This window comes from Scyliorhinus canicula, chromosome 5 (assembly GCF_902713615.1).
Source record: "Scyliorhinus canicula chromosome 5, sScyCan1.1, whole genome shotgun sequence".
In the NCBI taxonomy this organism is placed as follows: domain Eukaryota; kingdom Metazoa; phylum Chordata; class Chondrichthyes; order Carcharhiniformes; family Scyliorhinidae; genus Scyliorhinus; species Scyliorhinus canicula.
Genome location: NC_052150.1, coordinates 128,296,900 through 128,319,108, shown reverse-complemented (window position 1 = coordinate 128,319,108; position 22,209 = coordinate 128,296,900). Strand labels below are relative to the sequence as shown.

At 45.9% G+C, this 22,209-nt stretch overlaps 1 protein-coding gene across 5 annotated transcripts in view; it reads right to left on the bottom strand.

Moving 5' to 3' along the window:
* The window catches only part of tex10 (testis expressed 10), a 152,327-nt gene that overhangs the window by 126,927 nt on the left and 3,191 nt on the right, over positions 1-22,209 (bottom strand). For 3 of the 5 annotated variants that reach the window (XM_038797647.1, XM_038797644.1, XM_038797646.1), the window contains exons 2-5: positions 18,263-18,452; positions 5,808-6,523; positions 4,023-4,257; positions 2,524-2,636 (exon numbers count right to left, since the gene is read on the bottom strand). In XM_038797647.1, the coding sequence (XP_038653575.1) occupies positions 2,524-2,636; positions 4,023-4,257; positions 5,808-6,523; positions 18,263-18,442 (1,244 nt within the window). In that variant the 5' untranslated portion in view covers positions 18,443-18,452. Of the gene's footprint in view, positions 1-2,523; positions 2,637-4,022; positions 4,258-5,807; positions 6,524-18,262; positions 18,453-18,534; positions 18,558-21,545; positions 21,706-22,209 lie in introns of those variants that run through there. The other 2 variants (XM_038797648.1, XM_038797643.1) reach the window with 2 other exon arrangements.

The following is a 22,209-nucleotide window of genomic DNA, read 5'->3' as shown; positions in this document are numbered from 1 at the left end:
TAAACAATGCAATCATCAGCAAACGTCCTCACTTCTGATCTATGGTAAAGGAAAGATAATTGCTGAAGTAGCTGAAGATGGCTAGGTCGAGAACTATACCCTGAGGAACTTGCAGCAATGTCCTAGATGGAGATCTCCAACTGGTCTCCAACAATTACAATGGTTTTCCTGTGCTAGGTATGTTGAGAGTTCAACTTCAATTTTGCCAAGGCTCCTTGATGCTTATTCAAATGTTGGCATGATGTCAAGGATAGGTGCTCTTGCCCTCCCACTTGAATTTAACATTGCTGTCTATGTTTGGGTAAAGGCAGTAATGAAGTCTGGAGCTCATGGCCCTGGCAGAATCTAATCTGGCAGTGAGCAGATTGTTGCTGTGTATGTTGCTGCCACTTGGCAGCACTGTCAACACTACCTTCCATTAACTTGCAGATAATTGAGAGGTGACTAATGTGGTATAAATTGGTCAGATTGGAATTTCCCTGAATTTTGGGGACAGGATATACCTTGCCAATTTTCCAATTGTTGATAGATTCCAGGATTGTAGCTATGCTGGAACAGATTGACTAGAGGCTCAGGTAGCTCTGGAACATGTTTTCAATGCTACTGCTGGAACGCATGTGGACATTTCGGCATCCATTGTCTTCAGCCGTCTCTTGGTATCACGTAGAGTGAATTTTTTAGAAATAAATTTAAAGTACCCAATTCTTTTCTTTTCCAATTAAAGGGCAATTTACATGACCAATCCACCTACCATGCACCTCGTTGGGTTGTGGGGGTGGGACCCATGCAGACACGGGGAGAATGTGCAAACTCCACACAGACAGTGACCCAGGGCCGGAATCGAACCCCGGTTCTCAGCGCCTTGGTGCAGCAGTGCTAACCACTGCACCACCGTGCCGCCCATCATGTAGAGTGAATTGAATTATCTTATTGCGAGCACCAGTGATGATGGGGAGCACAGGGATCATCGGCTCAGCACGTCTAGCTGAAGATAATTGTAAATCCTTCAGTCTTTAGTTTTGCACTGATCTACCGGCTATTCCATCATTAAGATCGGAATGTTTGTGGAGCTTCCTCCTCCAGTTACTTTTTTTTTTTAAAAACGACCTCCACCATTCACAATTGGATGTGGCAGGATTGAAGAGCTTTGATTTGATTGTAGGTTGTGGGATCCCTTTGTTCTGCCTATTGCATGTGGTTTCTGCTGTTATATACATTTAGTCCTGTGTTGTACCTTTACCAGGCTGGTAGTTCATTTTTAGCTATGTCTGGTGCTGCTCCTGGCATGCTGTCCTCTGCCTTCCTCATTGAACCAGGTTGGTGCCCTGGCTTGATGGTAATGGTAGAATAAGAGATACGCTAGGCCATAAGGTGGGCATTTAAGGTTGAATACAGTTCTTCTGCTGCTGATGGCTGACAGCATCTCATGGGCATCCACAGTTGAGCTGCTATGCCTGTTATGAATCCATCCCGTTTAGAACACCGGTAGTACGATGCAACACTATGGATAATATCTCTAACTGCGAAGATGGGATTTCTCCTCCACAAGAACTGTGCAGTGGTCACACCTATGGATACTCTCGTGGACAGTTGCATTTGCAACAGGTAGATTCGTGAGGGCAAGGTCAACTAAGTATTTCCCTCTTCTTTGTTCCCTCGACATCTTGTCTATAGTACTGAAGACGAGGACTCCAGAACTAGCCACTCCCCTAGCCAAGCTTTTAGCATGAAAGTATGGGCCAAACACAATCCTCAGTGTGAAGATGGGACTCCCACATGGACTGTGCTGCAATCACTCCTACCTATAGACAGGTGCACCTGAAACAGGTAGCTTGGTGAGGACAAAGTCAAGTAAGTATTTCCCTCTTGTTGTTTCTTGCCACCTGCCGCAGGCTGAGTCTGACCGATACATCCTTTAGGACTCAGCCAGCTCAGGCAGTAGTGGTGTGATCAAGCCACTCTGTGAAAGGCACTGAAATTCCCCATCCAGAATACAATCTGTGCTCATACAATCCTCAGCACTTCTTCCAAGTGATGTTCAACATGGAGTACAATTCATGTGAGAATGCCAAACTATTGGCATGTGCGTGTGTGCGTGTGTTTCCTCCGGGTGCTCCGGTTTCCTCCCACAGTCCAAAGATGTGCGGGTTAGGTGGATTGGCCATGATAAATTGCCCTTAGTGTCCAAAATTGCCCTTAGTGTTGGGTGGGGTTACTGAGTTTTGGGGATGGGGTGGAGGTGTTGACCTTGGGTAGGGGGTAGGGTGCTCTTTCCAAGAGCCGGTGCAGACTCGATGGGCCAAATGGCCTCCTTCTGCACTGTAAATTCTATGTATTGTCAAGTTTCAAGAACTAAGCTGTGCTGTGACCGCCAAGATCCTCAGGAACTTAGATATAACAAAGCTTTACCCAGGAGCTCAAGTTTAAATTCTGCAAGTGAAAAAGCAATATTAAAACTGCATTACACCTGTTCCTTAACATTTAAGCTACTTACAGCTTCAATGGTATTCATAATGTACTTACTTTTTAGCCCCTTCTTTCTTTTTATGTCTGGCTGTCTCTAACACAGAATAAGGAAAATGCTTTAAGAAGTGATCTTTAAAATCACAGAGGTAGTGATTCCTTAGCCAGGATTCCTGAAAAACATGGAAAGAACCTGCATATATTCAACTGTAACTGGCCAAAGTAAAACAGCAAACCAAGTATATTAAAGCTTTTGGTCTTAGACTACAAAAGGTACTTAAAACGATGCCTTGGAGACCACATACAGAATTTAAATCTTAGGTTTTCAACAATTTATATGAATCTCAAATTCTTGATATTGAAATTCCTGGTATTCTGACTGCATTTACTAGCCAATGACACAACATAAAAAAATAGTCCTTATAAAACATCCAGACCTACAGAGGTAAGAGGCCAAACGACTGAATGAGAAACAGAAGCACAAAGAGGTTTAACTGACTCAGACCGCGGTGCCTCGCCTCAGCCCAGAACTGCAACCTAAACACCCTGATCCAGACACACTTAATTGTTTGTCTAAGGGGCTCAATTCTTGAGGAGGTAGATCAAGCTAAACTTTATTACACAATAAAAAATATGGAAGATCGCAATTGCACAGGGGCTGGTTTAGCACACTGGTCTAAATCGCTGGCTTTTAACTGTTCGCCTCCCCGAACAGGCGCCGGAATGTGACGACTAGGGGCTTTTCACAGTAACTTAATTGAAGCCTATTCGTGACAATAAGCAATTTTCATTTTTCATTTCATTTCATTCCCAATGCACCGAAAGCCCTTATACAACTTATGGAATTTTTCCAATGTACTTAACAATTCCGTATATAGCATCTTTAACATGGAAAAAAGCTCAAAGGCTTAAGGACATAAAATCAAAACAAGAAATTATTAGGAAGGGTGACTAAAAACTAAGTCAGCCTGTTGGTTTTAAGGAGGGTCTTGACAGAGACCAATGAGGTAGGAGAGGAGAGGAGTTGGGTTGGAAATTCCAGAGTTTGGGGCCTTGGGGGCTGAACACTCCATGTTATCTTATAAAAACCAGATGGATCAAACTCTCACAACACAAGAATGATTGCAGCTTACTCTTCTGTATCTACCAATGTTTCATCCAACTGACAGTCATGCAGGAGCTATTGTAAAAGTACAAATCTCCAATGCAATCTCCACTCCCCCGCAAGGAGGTATGGGTGCATCTGTTTGATCAGTATCGAGCAGGTTATCATTAACGCTATGAAGTGAAACTGATTAGGTTTGAAGTATTCATACTTCTATGAAACCAGTGCACCACCCCAAATTCAGTTCAAGTTTTAATCCCCTTTCTTCCACAATGGAAGACATTGACCTAATCTTTTAACACTTTCTTTCATAAATGATATTTATATGCTTACAGTTTACTAAAAATGGCTCTTGTTTAAAACTGTAAATTATTTCAATATCCGTGCTTCATCCACAAAGAAATCACTTCAGTAACTCCACCTCATTTTAAAATTAATGACATATTTCCCTTACTAGTTTCAAAGTCTCATCCTGGTGCTGCATTAGTTTCCACAACAGTTGGATGATGCTGAGAACCTGCAACCGAAGCATCATGGCTTCTGTTTCAAGTAGATTACTTGGTGTCGGAGCAGCAAGCTGAGCAGGAGAGGCTTCCACCCAACATTCTAAAAGGAGGGGCACGAGTATCTGAATGAATCCTTTCAGATTCTCCACTGAGGACAAACTTTCTTCAGCATCAAGTAAAGGCCTGGAATATATTAATAGAAAAATAAATGCACAATGAATAACAGATACTGATCCACAAAATATTACTTTCCAAACATATATCATTTTAGTCTTATTATTGCCAACTACAGATCCATCCATTCTGTAAACAAAATTCTTAAATACAACAGATCAGGTAACAGATACAAATGGAAAAGAAAGACTGGAAAGAAAAATTCATGAGTTCGAAGTGATGTAAAAAAGCACAAATACTAGGGCAAAAGAATATTTACAGAATGGCACAGAAGGATAATCAAACCGAGAAAAAGACAAATACAGCTTCCTGTCATGTGTTCCCATTACATCCAATCATGAATAGTGGACGACTTTTCCCACCACCCTCCAATCAATAATTAGATAGAAGCAGCATAAATCTTGGCATTAAGTACTCATGAAGCTCCTCAGACTTGTAGAATCAATTATGAATAGCTAACCTGGCAAAATTTAACAAAGCTCCTCCAATGGCTCATTGGATAGACCAAAGCTAAACAGAACCCCAGGCAAGATGCAAATCTCAAAATGAGCAGCAGTGAAATCCCTACACAACAAACCTCAACAGAAGTTTGGCCAAGGGAAAAACAGTCTACCAAGAGATCTTATTCCTGATTTTTATGCTGAATAACTTATTTGTAGATGGGTTTGCTGTGAGGGCCCTCATATAGTTACCCATCATTCACTGTCCAAGCCTACAAACAGGACAGTCCATTTGGCAACACTATAATGCAGCTGATGCCTATGGAACACTTATAAAAATACAGAGATCCGGAGAAAATCAGAAGCAGAGGCAATTGCGGCAGAAGCTGGAGAGAAGTGTTAGTGTGGGGTGCAGGGAATGTGGGGGTGCAGGGGGCAGAGGAGGTGGTGAGAGAGATGGGTTCCTCAAAGGTCTGGAGGAAGCATTGCTGCAATGAGTTTCATGAATAGCAGCTTCTGGAGCAAACAGCCCCTCTTGTTCCATTGCTGGATTCCCCAAGCTCCAGGAAACATGATTAAAATTTAATTTCTGCTATTAAGCTCCTAACTGCACTGCTGTAGCAGGATTTAAATAGATTATCTCATGTCCCTCTCCTCTCCAGGATACACCCAGTTACTCACCATTGTAAAAATGTCAATGGGTGCGCACTTTGCGGGTTAGAGAGGAGTTTTTTTATTTTTATATAAAGTTTTAGTTCCCAATTCATTTTTCCAATTAAGGGGCAATTTAGCGTGTTCAATCCACCTTCCTTGCACATCTTTGGGTTGTGGGGGCAAATCCCACGCAAACACAGGGAGAATGTGCAAACTCCACACGGACAGTGGCCCAGAGCCGGGATCGAACCTGGGACTTTGGTGCCGTGAGACTGCAATGCTAACCACTGCACCTCCGTGCTGCCTTTGGAGAGGAGTTTTAAACATCCCACCCCCCCCCCCGCAACCTTCTTACACTTATCCTGGGATGTGTGTGAGGTCGTAAGTTCTGTCCATCACAATCTTTACTAAATAGTCATTTAATATTTCTATGTGGGGGAATCAGATCTGTGTAAAATTTCTCACCTTAGTTTGAATGGAATCACAGTACTGGGTTGGGATCCAGAGTGCTCAAACAACTGTATTTGCTGCTGTCCAGTTACATAATTCTCCCACTTGACCTGCAACGTGGTCACATGTTCAGGCCCAATCCTGTCGTCACTCTCAAAAATAGCTTCATTCTCCACAGACTGACATGAACCCTCAACAATTGCCTGTAGGAATTTTCTCAACCTACTCAGTACATTAAGCCGCCATTGCTGAGAGGTAATGCGGCGGTTTGGGTTGACAGATAGCATCCAGGACGACATTTTCCCTCCAGCTTTCAATTCCTTTGACAATCTCTGATGTGAAATGAGCTCGAGAAAATTTTTCAGTAAGACGCTGCTATGTTCTGTTAGAAGTTCAGGATAATGTTCCAACAAAATATCCAAGATCTTCAAGGCATCTTCTTGTATCCCTTCCACTATGTGAGTCATTGCACTGGAAAGGTGTGCGCAAACCAATGGATAAAAAGGAGCCATTTGATCACCAGAAATTCTTGGAGCAAGAAAGTTTAAAAGTTGTACTGTTGCTGATCTGACTGTGGGGTCTTTGTCTGTGAACACAGCTGCTACGTCATTTAGAATACTGGAAAGATGAGATGCGATTACTGATGGATGCTGAGATACAAGATCTTTAAGACCAATTAGAGCACTCTGTTTGACACCTGAACTATAATGGTGCAACTGTGTCAGTAGATCCTATTGAGAGAGAAAAGGAAAACTAAATTAAAAATTGTACACTTTTAAATGGCAATTTAAACAAAAATTCACACAATGCTTCTTAATCCCTTAAAAGATGAAATGATTAAAATCTGGATGCTCAAGAGGCCAGAATTGGAGGAGCACATATCTCGGAGCTTTCCAGGACTGGACGAGAGTACAGAGGTGGGAAGTGAGGTCATGGAACGATTTGAAGACAAGGATGAAAAGTTTAAAACCAACAATGCCTTAACTGGGAGCCAATATAAATCAGCAAGCACAAGAGTAATGGGTGAAAGGGGCGAGGTGCAAGTAATACTTTTAGACTGCCTCAAGTTTATGGACAGAAGAATGTGGAAGACTAACCAGGAGTGCATCAGAACAGTCAAGCCGAGAAGTAACAAAGGCATGGGGGAAACATGCTCCTGTTTTTTATGATTCTTAGTGATGGCGCAGGTGTTTGAAAGCGGATCTGACGTGGGCAGGGATGTTTAAAAAAAAAAGAGAAGGAAATTCCACCCACCAAAGTTGAGAACAGTCTGGTTAAGCCTCACAGCAGTTGACAGGAGAGGAATGGAGACTGTGGGAAAGGAGGAAAGTTTGCCAGAGGGAACATAAGACAATGGTTTCATTCTTCCCAATATTTGTTTGGGGGACACTTCTGCTCATCCAGTGCTGGATGTCAGACAAGCAGTCGGACAATTGAGACAGTTGGCGGGATCAAGAACGCAACGTTGAGATAGAACTAAACGTCGTAGGCGCACACGCAGAAACTGGAATTTTGTTTTCAGAAGAAATTGGAGGAGGTGACACCAGAGACAACTGTGCAGGAGTAGGAGAAGGCATTGAAGTCTGTCTGTGGCCACAATAGATAGATAAGAATGGAACCAACCAGGTGCAGTCCCATATAGCTGCACAACAGTGGAGTGGAGAGCGATGTGATCAACCGTGTCAAAGGCTGAGGACTCATCAGTACCCAATTATTTTTTTTCCAATTAAGGGCAATTTAGCGTGGCCAATCCACCTAACCTGCACATCTCTGGGTTGTGGGGGTGAAACCTAGGACTCATTAAAAAAATCTGTTCCGTTTTGCCAGTCATGCAGGATGCCATTTGTGACTTTGATCAGATTTGTATCTGTACTGTGGCAGGGGGAGGAAACTAGATTGGAGGGATTCAGTTCTGGGCAGGATGGGAAAGAAAGTAGAGAAAGATACAGATCCAGGGCTGGGGAAAAGGGGTCATTTACAGGAAGTTTGGCTGGTGTAAGGGAAGCAATTGACAGAAGCAGCTGATAGGATGGTCTCAATTTCAGCAAACCCTTTACACTTGCCGTTGAAGGTGAAGGAGTAAAACAAGAGGATTTTAAGAACAGAGAAGAGCACAGATATCTTGCAAGGTTGTGGGATAAAGGAGATTACAGGAGATAGGAAGAGGCAAGGTCATGGAGAGATTTGAAAACGACAATGTGAATTCTAAAATCAAGACGTTGCTCAAGCATGAGACAATGCAGTTCAGCGGGTACGGTGGGTGGAGGGGGAAGAGATTGGATTGCCCCACGTTTATGGTGGGTAGAATGTGGAAGTTAGCTGGGGCTGCATTGGAATAGTCAGGTTTATTGGTAACAAATGCACAGACAAGGGTTTCAGCAGCAGATGGGCAGAGGTGGGGAGTGGAGGTTATGGAGGTCTTAGTTATGGCACAGATATATGAACAGAAGCTCATCTTGGGGTGAAATATGATAGCAAGGTCACAACAGTCTAGTTTAATCGCAGAATGTTCTCACACCAAGTTTGGCGCGCGATTCTTTTGCTGCATTACGCTCAAGCGAGAGCACAACACAGCCGGAGAATCCCGGGAGTGGCCTCCAGCAGACCACCCGGCAGGCTCTGTGCCTCGAGAGATTCACCATAGTCCCGAAAGATGGGGATGGAACTCCGCCCAAAATGGGGGGGGACCGAGCGACGCTCACGGACGTTTGGGAATAAACCTACTTATGATCTACCTACCCAGGATCCACCGGCCTTCATCGATTCTCCGGCTTCCCCAGGGAGGCTGCAGCTGGGCGCCGATCAGTACTGGTCAGCACAAATGTAGACCAGGTGGAACGGCACCCAGTGGTTCTCCCGGACCATCGGAGACCCATGGGTGGTCAGGGAAAGTGCAGAATAGCTCTCTGCCGCCACCCCCCTTGGAATGTGGACACGTTGGCACTGCCCAGCTGACACTGCCATGCCAGCAGGAGTGCTGCCGATGCCAGTGCAAGGGTGCCCAAGTGCCAGGGTGACACTGCCGAGGGTCAGGGGCTGAGGGGCTACACCCATGAAATGAGGGAGTGGGTGGGTGTTGAAGGTTGGGGGGGGGGTGCAGGTAAGTAGAGGCCTCCAAGAGGTTTTGGGGGAAGAGTCCTGGAAGGGAGGGTGTGCAGTAAGGGGGACTTGGGTGGGTCCGAAAAGGGGGGACCCCATAGTGGGGTGTCCTCACTTGGGGGGGTGTGGGGTAGTGTCCATGTGTGTGGGGTGACATTTCCCGTGAGTGTGGGGGGGGCCCACAAGCTCACTTAGAGATCAGGCACCCTTTCAAAATGGCAGCCCGATCTCGGATTCAGCTCCCCAGTGCTGAAACAAATTCGAAGCGCGGGCTAAACCAATGAGAAACCCCCCAGGGCCCATAAAAGTGACTACGTGTGATTGAGTAGCGGTGGGGAACTCGCCGGAAACCCGCCACAAATTAACTTACAAATTTTGGGCGAGGATCACGTCCTTGGGAATCAGTAGCTCAACAGCAGACTTTGGAACAGCGACTGAAAACAATGGCTTCAGACTTCCCGGTGGAAAAGATTCCCAAAAGAAGGCCATTTAGTCTATCGTATCTACACCGGTCAACCAAGATCTGACTATACTAATCCAATTTTCCAGCACTTGGCCCATAGCCCTGGAGGTTACAGCAGCACAGGTGAATATCTAAATACTTCTTAAATGTTATGAGAGTTTCTGACTCAACCACCCTTTCAGGCAGTGAGTTCCAGACTCCCATCTCCTCAGAGTGAAAAGGTTTCTCCTCAACTTCTCTCTTGGCCGACTTCCAGTGGCAACTATGAGGGAGTAGGTCGCACATTTGGTGGCTCCCGTTTCGGTCGGACTTTTGGACCTTTTCCTCCGACTTTTTTGCGCTTTTGGGCGCGGAACTAGAAAGCAATAGTACTCAGGCACTGAACGCATACAGAGTTGTATGGACTTAAAAAACCGGAGGGACCGTAAACAGCAGAAGTGGTCAAACAAGGGCAAGGGGGTGACTGTGAGAGAGACCAATATGGCCGGTGTCCAGAGCAAGGCGGCGACTGCCCAGCCTACAATGGAGCAGCTGTTACAGGCCATGCAGGAGGGCTTTTTAGCCCTGTGCGCAATAATTTGGAGCCGCTTCAGAAGTCGATGGACCAATTGGAAAAAAGGCTGGATGATCAGGCTGAGAAGCTCCATAAGCTGGAGAGGACGGTGGAGGAGCAGGCCGGCTTTGAAACGGTGGTGGACGTGGAGATTCGGAGGTTGAGGGATCAGAAAAAAATGCTCCTGAAAAGGCTGGCGGAACTGGACAACAGATCTGGACGGCAGAATGTAAGAATCGTTGGCCTCCCGGAGGGGGCTGAGGGGCTGGATGCTGCCCCGTATGTGGCAGATATGTTCCAGAAGCTGCTAGGGAACAAGGTGTTCCCTCGCCCGCCAGAGGTGGACAGGGCACACAGAGTGCAGGTGAGGCAGCCGCTACGAGGGGGCCCCGCACGAGCGATGGTGGTCCGGTTCCACAGGTACCTAGACAAGGAACAGGTTCTGCAATGGGCCAAGAGCACATAAAGCTGTACCTGGGACAATAGCACCTGCGTGTTTACCAAGACCTGAGCACTGAGGTGGCCAGGAGGGGAGGGGAGGCTACAGGCAGGTGAAGGAGATTTTGTGTAAGAACAAGGTGAAGAACAAGGGCTGCTTTTTCTGGCGCGACTGTGGGTTACGTATGAGAGCCAGCACCACTATTTCGAGGAACCCGAGGAGGCAATGGACTTTGCGAAGAAGCCAGGGCTGGCTCTGAGCTGAGGACTCATGGTAGAACTTAAGTCTGTTTTGTCTCTCTCTCGCTTTGAGAGATGCCTGCATGCTTGGGTCCGTTCTTTTCGTTTTTTCGACCTTTCTAGGTTGATGTATTTTGTTGCAATGTGTTTTTCTTGTTCTTTTTCGTGGTTTCCTGAATGTTTCCTTTTTGGGCTTCTTGTTTGGTTAGAGGTTTGGCAGGGGAAGAATAAAAAAGAAAATAGTTAAAAAGGTGTGGTTATGATGGGGGTTTCGGGGATTTTTTTGCAATCTTGTGTGTGGAGGGGAAGGGCTGAGAGTGCCTGGTACTTCTTATGTCTATCTGTTTGATTTAAATTGCACTATTGTTGGGGATACTTTTGACGTGTGTAGAGTGTGTGCTTAAGCAGGGCTGGTTTGGGGAAGTGGTATGGATGGGCCGGGGGGGGGGGGGGCAGGGAACAACAGGTGAGAGACGCGCTGGCACCAAAACTGGGAGCCACCAGGCTAGCTGGGTGGGCTAGTTGACGGAAGCCAGTTTGTTAGACTAGAGCAGGGGTTAGGTGGTAGGATGGTGTTGCTAGAGGGGAGAGCAGGCCAGGTGGCAGGCCAGAGGAGGCGCGACACATGGCTAGAGGGCTGGCTAAGGAAAGGGGATGGCTGATCGGCCGGGGGGCGGGTCCCCCAACCAGGCTGATCACCTGGAATGTTAGAGGGCTAAACGGGCCAGTGAAGAGGGCGCGTGTGTTCGAGCATTTGCGGGTTTTGAAGGTGGACGTAGTCATGCTGCAGGAGACGCACCTGAAAGTGGCAGACCAGGTTAGGTTAAGGAAGGGCTGGGTTAGTCAGGTCTTTCATCAGGGGCTCGACACTAAGACCGGGGGGGGGAAACACCAAAAGACAGAGCAAAAGTAGGACGGCAGTGCAGGTGTACCCTGCTGTCATCTCCCTGCAAAACAGATATACTGCTTTGGATACTGTTGAGGGAGATAGCTCACCAGGGGAAGGCAGCAGCAACAAGATTCATGGCACCGTGGCTGGCTCTGCTGTGCAGCAGGGCAGGAAGAAGAATGGCAGGGCTATAGTGATAGGGGACTCAATCGTAAGGGGAAAGACAGGCGGTTCTGCGGACGCAATTGAGACTCCAGGATGGTATGTTACCTCCCTGGTGCAAGGGTCAAGGATGTCTCCGAGGGGCTGCAGGACATTCTGTGGGGGGAGGGTTAACAGCCAGCTGTCGTGGTGCACATTGGCACCAACGATATAGGTAAAAAACGGGACGAGGTCCTACAGCTGAATTCAGGGAGTTAGGAGTTAAACTAAAAACTCAAAGGTAGCAATCTCAGGATTGCTACCAGTGCTACGAGCTAGTCAGAGTAGGAATATCAGGATAGATAGGATGAATGCGTGGCTCGAGAGATGGTGCAAGAGGGAGGGATTCAAATTCCTGGGTCATTGGAACTGGTTCTGGGGTGGGTGGGGCCAGTACAAACCGGACGGTCTGCATCTGGGCAGGATTGGAACCGATGTCCTAGAGGGGGTGTTTGCGAGAGCCTTTGGGGAGGGTTTAAACTAATGTGTCAGGGGGATGGGATCCAATGTACGAAGTCCGAGGGAGGTAAGACGGGGCTGGAAACAAAAAGCAGTAAGGGGGAGAGTATAAAACAGACAAGCCGTAATCAAAAAGGGCCACAGAACAGGGTACAGTGACTGAGGAGAGTGTGAAAAGGGAGGTGGCCAATGCAGGATTGAGGATGTTGCACCTACATGCGTGCAGTATACGGAACAAGGTAAATTAGCTTGTTGCGCACATTGAAATGGGCTGGTACGATGTTGTGGGCATCACAGAGATGTGGCTGCAAGGAGATCAGGGCTGGGATATAAATATACAAGGATGTATGTCCCATTGAAAGGGCAGGCAGATGGGCAAAGGGTTGCATTGTTAGTAAGGAATGAAGTTAAATTGATAGCAAGGAGTGATATAGGATCAGAAGGCATAGAATCTCTGTGAGTAGAGTTGAGGAATCGCAAAGGTAAAAAGACCCTGATGGGAGTTATGTACAGGCCCCCTAGCAGTAGTCAGGATGTGGGGCAGAAAATAAATCAGGAGATAGAAAAGGCATGCAAAAAAGGCAATATTGCAATAATCATGGGGGACTTCAATATGCAGGTGGACTGGGAAAATCAGGTTGATAGTGGATCCCAAGAAATGGAATTTGTGGAATGACTAAGAAATGTTTTTTTTTGATCAGGTTGTGACAGAGTCTACTAAGGAACAGGCGATTCTGGATTTGGTGATGTGTAATGAGGCAGACTTGATTAGGGAACTTAACGTGAAGGAACCCTTAGGGAGCAGTGACCACAATGTGATAGAATTTACCCTGCAGTTTGAGAGGGAGAAGCTGCAATCGGATATAACGGTATTACAATTAATTAAGGCTAACTACAAAGACATGAGGGAGGAGCTGGCCAGAGTTGATTGGAGAAAGAGTCTAGCAGGGAAGACAGTGGAACAGCAATGGCAGGCGTTTTGGGGGTTATTAGGGAGGCACAATAGAAATTCATCCCAAGGAGGAGCAAACACGCTAAGGGGAGGACAAGGCATCCATGGCTGACGAGGGATGTGAAGGACCGCATTAAGGCTAAAGAAAAAGCACAGAAAGTGGCGAGGATTAGTGGGAAACCAGAGGATTGGGAAGCCTTTAAAAGCGAGCAGAAGACAACTAAAAAAGCAATAAGGGGGGAGAAGATGAAGTACGAGTGCAAGCAAGCTAGTAAAATAAAGGAAGATAGGAAGAGATTTTTTTCAATATATAAAAGGTAAGAGAGAGGCAAAAATAGACATTGGACCACTAGAAAATGTGGCTGGAGAAGTAATAATAGGAAACAAAAAAAATGGCAGACAAACTGAGTAGTTACTTTGCATCAGTCTTCACGGTGGAAGACACCAGGAGAACCGGGGGCAGAGGTGAGTGCAGTGACCATTGCTGAGGAGAAGGTTCTGGGGAAACTGAAAGGTCTGAAGGTGCATAGTGAAACTGTATAAAGAGCTGTACAAAACAACTGGAGTGCTGTGTGTGGCTCTGGCCATCACACATTATAAGAATTGCACTGGAGAGGGTGAGAGTAGATTTACTAGGTTGCTGTATGGGCTGGAAGATCTGAGCTATGAGGAAAGATTGGATAGGCTGGGGCTGTTTGGAGCAGCAAAGAGTGAACCTGCTAAGAGGTGTGTACGATTATATGGGACATAGATAGGATGGATAGGAAGGCACTTTTTCCATTAGTGGAAGGGTCAAAAACCAGGAAGCATAGATTTAAGACAAGAGTTAGGAGGCCGAGAGAGAAGTTTTTTTTTTTACACACAATTTTATTGAGGTATTTTTGGCATATAAAACAATGACAATGACATTGTATAGTACTGTACAGAAGGAAAAGCAGGTAACGCATGGTACAAACCACAACTCCGTTCTCGCAAGGTCCTGCCTAAACCACCCCCTACTCTAGACCAACCCCCCCCCCCCACCATTAATTCTCCACGAAGAAGTCAATGAATGGCTGCCACCTCTCAAGGCGAACGTAACCTTTGCTAGACCGAGAAAGCTCGCCATGTCCGATAGCCAGGCTTTGGTCTTCGGGGGCTTTGAGTCCCTCCATGCCAGCAGTATTCGCTGCCAGGCTACCAGGGAAGCAAAGGCCAAGACGTCGGCCTCCTTCTCCTACTGGACTTCCGGGTCCTCCGACACCCCAAAGATTGCCACCTCAGAATTCATTACCATCCTAGTTTTCAAAACGCAGGACATGATGTCCGTGAATCCCTGCCAGTACCCCCTGAGTCTAGGGCACGACCAGAACATGTGCACGTGATTAGCCTCTGTTCCCATTAGCTCTGTGTAAATATCTGAGACTCTACCCTCACCTACCTCTCCCCTAGAAACTACCCAGGGGTAGTTTCTACCCCTGGGGTAGAGGGGCAGCAGGGTAGCATGGTGGTTAGCATAAATGCTTCACAGCTCCAGGGTCCCAGGTTCGATTCCCGGCTGGGTCACTGTCTGTGTGGAGTCTGCACGTCCTCCCCGTGTGCGTGGGTTTCCTCCAGGTGCTCCGGTTTCCTCCCACAGTCCAAAGATGTGCGGGTTAGGTGGATTTGCCATGCTAAATTGCCCGTAGTGTCCTAATAAAAGTAAGGTTAAGGGGGGGGGGGGGGTTGTTGGGTTACGGGTATAGGGTGGATACGTGGGTTTGAGTAGGGTGATCATGGCTCGGCACAACATTGAGGGATGAAGGGCCTGTTCTGTGCTGTACTGTTCTATGTTCTATGTACCCTGACCTGCCTCCCCTTTGGCGGGAGGCGTGGGAGGACGGCACCAGTCTGCGCACAAAATCCCATGCCTGTAAGTATCTAAAGTCATTCCCTCCCGCCAGCCCAAACTTCTCCTCCAACGTCCTCACACTCTGAAAGCTCCCTTCTAGGAACAGATCACCCACCCTCGCAATCCCCGCCCTCCGCCACAGTCGATACCCGCCATCCATGTTCCCCGGGGCAAATCGGTGATTGCCGCAGATTGGGGTCCACACCAATGCTCTCACTTCCCCTATATGCCTCCTCCACTGGCCCCAGATACGCAGAGCCACCACCACTATAGGGCTGGTGGAATACCGCGCCGGCGGGAGTGGCAGAGGCGCCATAACCAGGGCTGCCAAATTGGTGCCGCTGCATGAGGCAGCCTCCACCCCCTCCCAAACCGACCTCGTGCCACCATCCATTTCCTTATCATCGCTATGTTGGCTGTCCAGTAGTAGTTGCTAAAGTTTGGCAACGCCAGCCCCCCCTCCCCTCTGTTCCTTTCGAGCATCACCTTCCTCACCCGCGGGGACTTCTCTGCCCAGACAAATCCCAGCATAATTTTATTCAACCTCTTAAAGAATGACCTTGGGATGAAAATGGGGAGACACTGAGATATGAACAAGAATCTCGGGAGAATCGTCATCGTCATCCTAACAGTCTGCACCATTCCCGCTAGTGAAAAACAACTTACCAGTCACTTACCAGGGATAAAAAGCACCTCCTCTCAACCCAGCTTTGAATTCCCACCTAGCTTCAAATTCCCAAACTCTCTCTTTGCTGTGTCTCACTCTGGTTGTGTCTTGTCTGGCTCACTGGGAGAACTCACTGGGAGTGAGTAAAAGTTGCTCTTTTTAAATTGGCCTCAGTTGACTCTTACACACCCCCCCCCCCCCCCCCCCCCACCCGCTTTTAGATCAAAGTAGCTTAAGGTGACTGACACTAAACTGTCAACCAGTTATGTAAGTGGGTGGGGCAGCCCCTTGTTAACCTTCACTGCACAATTCTAGATTGATTTAAATTGCTGAAATTAAAAAATTTTAAATAATCACACAAGGATAGCACAGCTTGGACGCACTCAAACAAAGAGTCGACCCAAGTGAGACAACTAACAAGTTTAACGCAATTACAAATGTTCATGCTTGTTGAAAATGCAGACTGCTTTGAAAAATTTAGTTGGTGAGATGGTACAGGCCACAAGCTTAGTCAATGTTTTTCTTACTTAATCCTTTGAGAGTCGCACAAGTTAAACAGAAAAATCATTCCATGCAAGACAATCCGCGCTGAGGGCCGGGTTCGATCCCGGCTCTGGGTCACTGTCTGTGTGGAGTTTCCACATTCTCCCCAAGTCTGCATGGGTCTCACCCCCACAACCCAAAGATGTGCAGAGTAGGTGAACTGGCCATGCTATATTGCCCCTTAATTGGAAAAAATAATTGGGTACTCTAAATTTATATTTAAAAACAAAAATCCTGCCTAGTTTGGATTCAAATACAAGTAATGAGTTCAGGAAATGTCATGTTCTCTTTTTCCACTTGAGCACAAACATTCAAAAAGTAGCACGCCCAAAAGCTAGCTACAAATTTTGAACTGTGACTTTCTGCAGTCCCCTTATTTAATCATTCAAACTTAGGTACTCCACTAACGCCTGTCAAGACCACTCTTTCAGGGCCTCTGTTTTTTTAGGTATTTTATGTGACCAGTCAACCAGTCAAGCTTTAGCCAGTGACAAGAATGAACATTTGATAATTTGGAGGATAAAGATAGCAATGAGATACTGAGACACAGACAATTAACACATAATTTAGCCAGTGTCAGCTACAGAAATGTTTGGTGCACGTCGCATCAATCAACATTCACAAATCATTGGCAGCACGGTGGCCTAGTGGTTAGCACAACCGCCTCACGGCACTGAGGTCCCAGGTTCGAACCCGGCTCTGGGTCACTGTCCGTGTGGAGTTTGCACATTCTGCCCGTGTCTGCGTGGGTTTCGCCCCCACAACCCAAAAATGTGCAGAGTAGGTGGATTGGCCACGCTAAACTGTCTTTAAGACAGAAATTGATAAATTCTTGATTTCTCGAGGAATTAAGGGCTATGGGGAGAGAGCGGGTAAATGGAGTTGAAATCAACCATGATTGAATGGTGGAGTGGACTTGATGGGCCGAATGGCCTTACTTCCGCTCCTATGTCTTATGGTCTTAATTGGAAAAAATAATTGGGTGATCTAAATTTATAAAAAAAAACATTCACAAATCATAGATCATAGAATTCAACCCATCAAGTCTGCACCAGCCCTTGAAAAGAGCACCCTACTTAAGCCCACGCCTCCACCCTATCCCCGTAACCCCACCTAACGTTTTTTGTGCACTAAAGGGCAATTTAGCATGACCAATCCACCTAACCTGCACATCTTTGGACTGTGGGAGGAAACCGGCGCATCCAGAGGAAACCCACACAGACACGGAGTGAACATGAAGACTCCGCAGACAGGAAAATGACAAGTAGGAAATCAGTCAGGGTTTCTACTTTTCTTTTTGAATCTTTTTATTGGCAGTTCCCATATTTATAAGCAGTTATACATATACACATCACATTTTTCTCTCCCACTCTAATTTCCTATATTTTCAGAGAGGTTTAGTTTGTCCTTCGTTTAAGTGACCCTATGTGCATTTTGTTGCCCTCTGGATCGGTCTGTGGTCTCTCTCACCCCCCCCCCCCCCCCCCCCCCCCCCCCCCGCCCCGGATCGGTCTGTGGTCATTTCTCCTCCCCGCCCGCCCCCCGGGATCAGTCTGTGGTCGTTTCTTCCCCCCACCCCGAGCTGACTGATCATTGAACTGCTCTTCTCTGACCTTTGAATTGACCCGGGCGATCTATCAAAACACTCGAGGATCACATCCTTCTTACAAGGCAAGATCTAATGTAACAAGTACTGCAACATCCTGCACCCTGAATATCACAATCCCCATAGGTTGCTCATTAACAAAGCAAAAATAATTGATTTCATGTCAACCTTCAAGAGAGAAAATTGGGGGCAGCACGGTGGCACATTGGTTAGTCCTGCTGATTCATGGTGCCGAGGACTCGGGTTCGAACCGGGCTCTGGGTCAGTTTGCACATTCTCCCTGTGTTTGCGTGGGCTTTGCGCCCCACAACCCAAAGATGTGCAAGGTAGGTGGATTGGCCATGTTAAATTGCTCCTTAATAGGAAAAAATGAATTGGATACTCTAAAAAAAATCAAATTTATTTTTAAAAAGAGAGAAAATTGAAACGGAAAAGTGCAATGCACTTATCTTGGATGTCAAATATAGCAGAGTGAGGAAAGCACATGTACCTTTATGTTAAGTTTGCGGTGATTTGTTGGCAATGATGCATCACTCTTCAGTTGCTCTGGAACATGGATGGCGTGTGTTTTGAAGCTGGTGTCGGTTGCATTGTCTGCTTTTGGTTTCCTTTTACCAACTTTTAGCTTCACCTTTTGGAAGTCATCTTGACGCTTTCTCTTCTTAGTCATCTTGTTTCCCCTGCAGCAAAGAACACTGATATTAACTTCTCACAATAAATGGTGAGCCTCAGATATGGAAAATGCCTCAAGTTTCCCCTTACCTTTTACTCAGCAAGAGACACCATGGGACACTTGCACATAGAAACATACAAAATAGGAGGAGTGGGCCATTCAATCCTTTGAACCTGCCCTATCATTCAATATGCTCATGACTGATCCTCTATCTCAGCACCATACTCCCATGTTCGCTCCATACCCTTTGACATTATTAGAGTCTAGAAATCTATTTCCTTCCTAAATATATTCTGTGGTAGAGAAATCCACAGGTTCACTCCCATTTGAGTGACGATGTTTCTCATCTCAGTCCTAAATAGTCTATTCCCTATTTTGAGACTGTGACCCCTTATTTCAGACCACCCACCCCCCGCAACCCAGGGGAAACAACATTCCTGCATCCAGTCAGTCCAGCCCTGTCAGAAGTTTATGTTTCCCTTTCTGTACAACAAAGTAAATTAATGTGGTTAAGAAAAATGTGTAAATATACAATTGTTTATAAATATTGAAAATGACAAGAAGTTTATATGTTTCATTAGATCCCTCCTCATTCTTCTAAATTCCAGTGAATACAGGTCCAGCCGACCCTATCTCGCCTCATACGAGAATCCTGCCTACCCAGGAATCAGGCTGGTGAACTTTGCTGCACTCCCTCTAGGGAAAATATATCCTTTCTTCAATAAGGAGGCCAAAACTGCGCATACTACTATCAGTGTGGTCTCACCCGACCCTGTACAGCTGCAATAAGACATCCTTGCTTCAGTACACCTCTTGCAATGGAGGGCAACATGCTATTTGCCTTCCGAACTGCTTGCTGTGGCTGCATGCTTGCTTTCAGTGACACTCAGACACCCAGGTCCTTTTGTACATCAACATTTCCCAATCTATCACCATTTAAATAATACTCTACCATCCTGTTTATCCATCCAAAGTGGTTAACTTGACATTTATCCACATTATACTGCATCTGCCATGTGTTTGCCCAATCTCTCAAATTGATTAAATTACTGTAAAGCCTCTTAACATCCTCACCACTTACATTCCTACCAAGTTTCATGTCATTGGCAACTTGGAAATATCACTTTTGGTTCCCTCATCTAAATCATTGATGTATTTGAGAATAACTGGGGCCCCAAGCATTGATCCCTGCTGGACTCACTAGTCATTGCCTGCCACTTTGAAAAAGATTCATTTATTCCTACTGTTTCCTGCCCATTAACCAATTCTCAATCTATGCCAATATATTCTCCCAATCCCATGTGCTTTACATTTGCACACTAAATTCTTACGTGGAACTTTAAATAACTTTCTGAAAATCCAAATACACCATATCCCCGCCAGGGGCTGTTTAGCACACTGGGTTAAATCGCTGACTTTGAAAGCAGACCAACAGCACGGTTCGATTCCCGTAACAGCCTCCCCGAACAGGCGCCGGAATGTGGCGACTAGGGGCTTTTCACAGTAACTTCATTGAAGCCTACTCGTGACAATAAGTGATTTTCATTTCACTGGTTCACTCTCATCAATTCTACTAGTTAGGTCCGCAAAAAAACACCAGTAGGTTTGTCAAACATAATTTTCCTTTATAAATCCATGCTGATTTTGTCTAATCCCATTGATATTTTCCAAGTGTCATTTATCACATCCTTTATAATAGGCTAACATTTTCCCTCCTTGATGATAGGCTAACCGGTCTGCAATTGCCGGAATGTGGCGACGAGGGGCTTTTCACAGTAACCTCATTTGAAGCCTACTTATGACAATAAGCGATTTTCATTTCAATTAAATTCCCTGTTTTCACCCTTCTTTTAAAACAACGGTTACATTTGGGCGGCATGGTGGCACAGTGGTTAGCACTGTTGCCTCACAGCTCCAGGCCCCGGTGTGTGGAGTTTGTACTTTCTCCCCGTGTCTGCGTGGGTTTCCTCGGAGTGCTCTGGTTTCCTCCAAAATCCAAAGATGTGCCGGTTAGGTGGATTGGACATGCTCAATTGCCCCTTAGTGTCCAAAAGTTTAGGTACCGTTACTAGAGGGCAGCACGGCGCTGAAGAGTGGATTCGATCCCAGCCCTGGGTCACTGTCCATGTGGAGTTTGCATACTCGCCCAATGTCTTCGTGGGTCTCACTCCCACAACCCAAAGACGTGCAGGGGAGGTGGATTGGTCACACTAAATTGCCCCTTAATTGGAAAAAAAAGAATTGGGTACTCTAAAAAAAATTTTTAAAGGTAGGGTTACTGGATTACGAGGATAGGTGGGTTTAAGTCTGGTGCTCTTTCCAAGGGCGAGTGCAGACTCGATGGGCCAAATGGCCTCCTTCTGCACTGTAAATGATTCTATGATTTGCCACCTTCAATCTGCTGGGATTGTTTCAGAATCTACAGAATTTTGGAAGATACCAACCAACTCATCCACTATTTCCAAGGGCACGTACTTTAGTACCCTGGGATTATCAGGCTTCGGGGATTTATTAACTTTCACCATTAATTCCTCCAGTACTATTTTTCATTTAATGCTAATTTCCTTCAACCCTCCTTCTCATTAGCCCCTTGAATCCTTAGCATGTCTAGAGTGTTAAATCATGTCTTCCTCTGTGGAGCCAGAACAAAAGTAGTTGTTTAATTGCCTTGTCAGTTCCTTGTTCTCTATTATAAATTCTCCTGTTTCGGACAGTAAGGGTCTTCAATTATCTTTTTATTTTTATATACTTATACAAGCTTTTATGTTACTTGCAAGTTTAATATTCAAATTTTCCCACTTATATAAATTTTTTTGTCCTCCTGTGCCGAATACTGAATTGCTCCCAATCCACAGGTTTACTACTTTTACTTGGAATTTGATATGACTCCTCTTTGGCTCTAATACTATCCTTAATTTGTTCTGCAAGCCATGGTTGGGCTGTTTTTTCTTGTAATATTTTGCACCAGAAAGGCATGTACAACTGTTGCAATGCAAACATGTATTCTTTATTAGCCATTGCCCATCCGCCGTCATGCCTTTTAATGAAGTTCCCCGATCTATCTTAGCCACTCACACCTCGTACCACTCACACCTCGTACCTTCAGTTTCCTATGTTTAGATTTAGAACCATAGTTTCAGATTGGACTCCTTCACTTTCCATCCTAATTAATGATTCTATGGTTAGCACTGCTGCATCACAGCATCGAAGACACAGGTTCGATCTTGGCCCCAGGTCACTGTCCGTGTGAGTTTGCACATTCTCCCCATGTCTATGTGGGTCTCACTCCCACAACCCAAAGACGTGCAGGGTAAGTGGATTAGCCAGGCTAAATTGACTCTTAATTGGGAAAAATCAGAATTACATTTTTTATTAAATTATAAAGTATAGATATACAAAAGGAAGGGAAGAAAGGGGAGCAAGGTGGCACAGTGGTTAGCACTGCTGCTTCACGGCACCGAGGTTCCAGATCCGATCTCGGCTCTGGGTCACTGTCCAAGTGTAGTTTGCACATTCTCGCAGTGTTTGCGTGGGTTTCGCCCCCACAACCCAAAGGTGTGCAGGATAGGTGGATTAGCCACGCTAAATTGCCCCTTAATTGGAAAAAATGAAGTGGGTACTCTAAATTAATCTTTGTTAAAGATATACAAAAGGACCTGGATGCCCTTGTTCATAAATCACTGTAAGCTAGCATGCAGATGCAGCAAGCTATGAGGAAGGTCGATGGGCAGCAGCACGGTGGCACAATGGTCAGCCTTTATCGT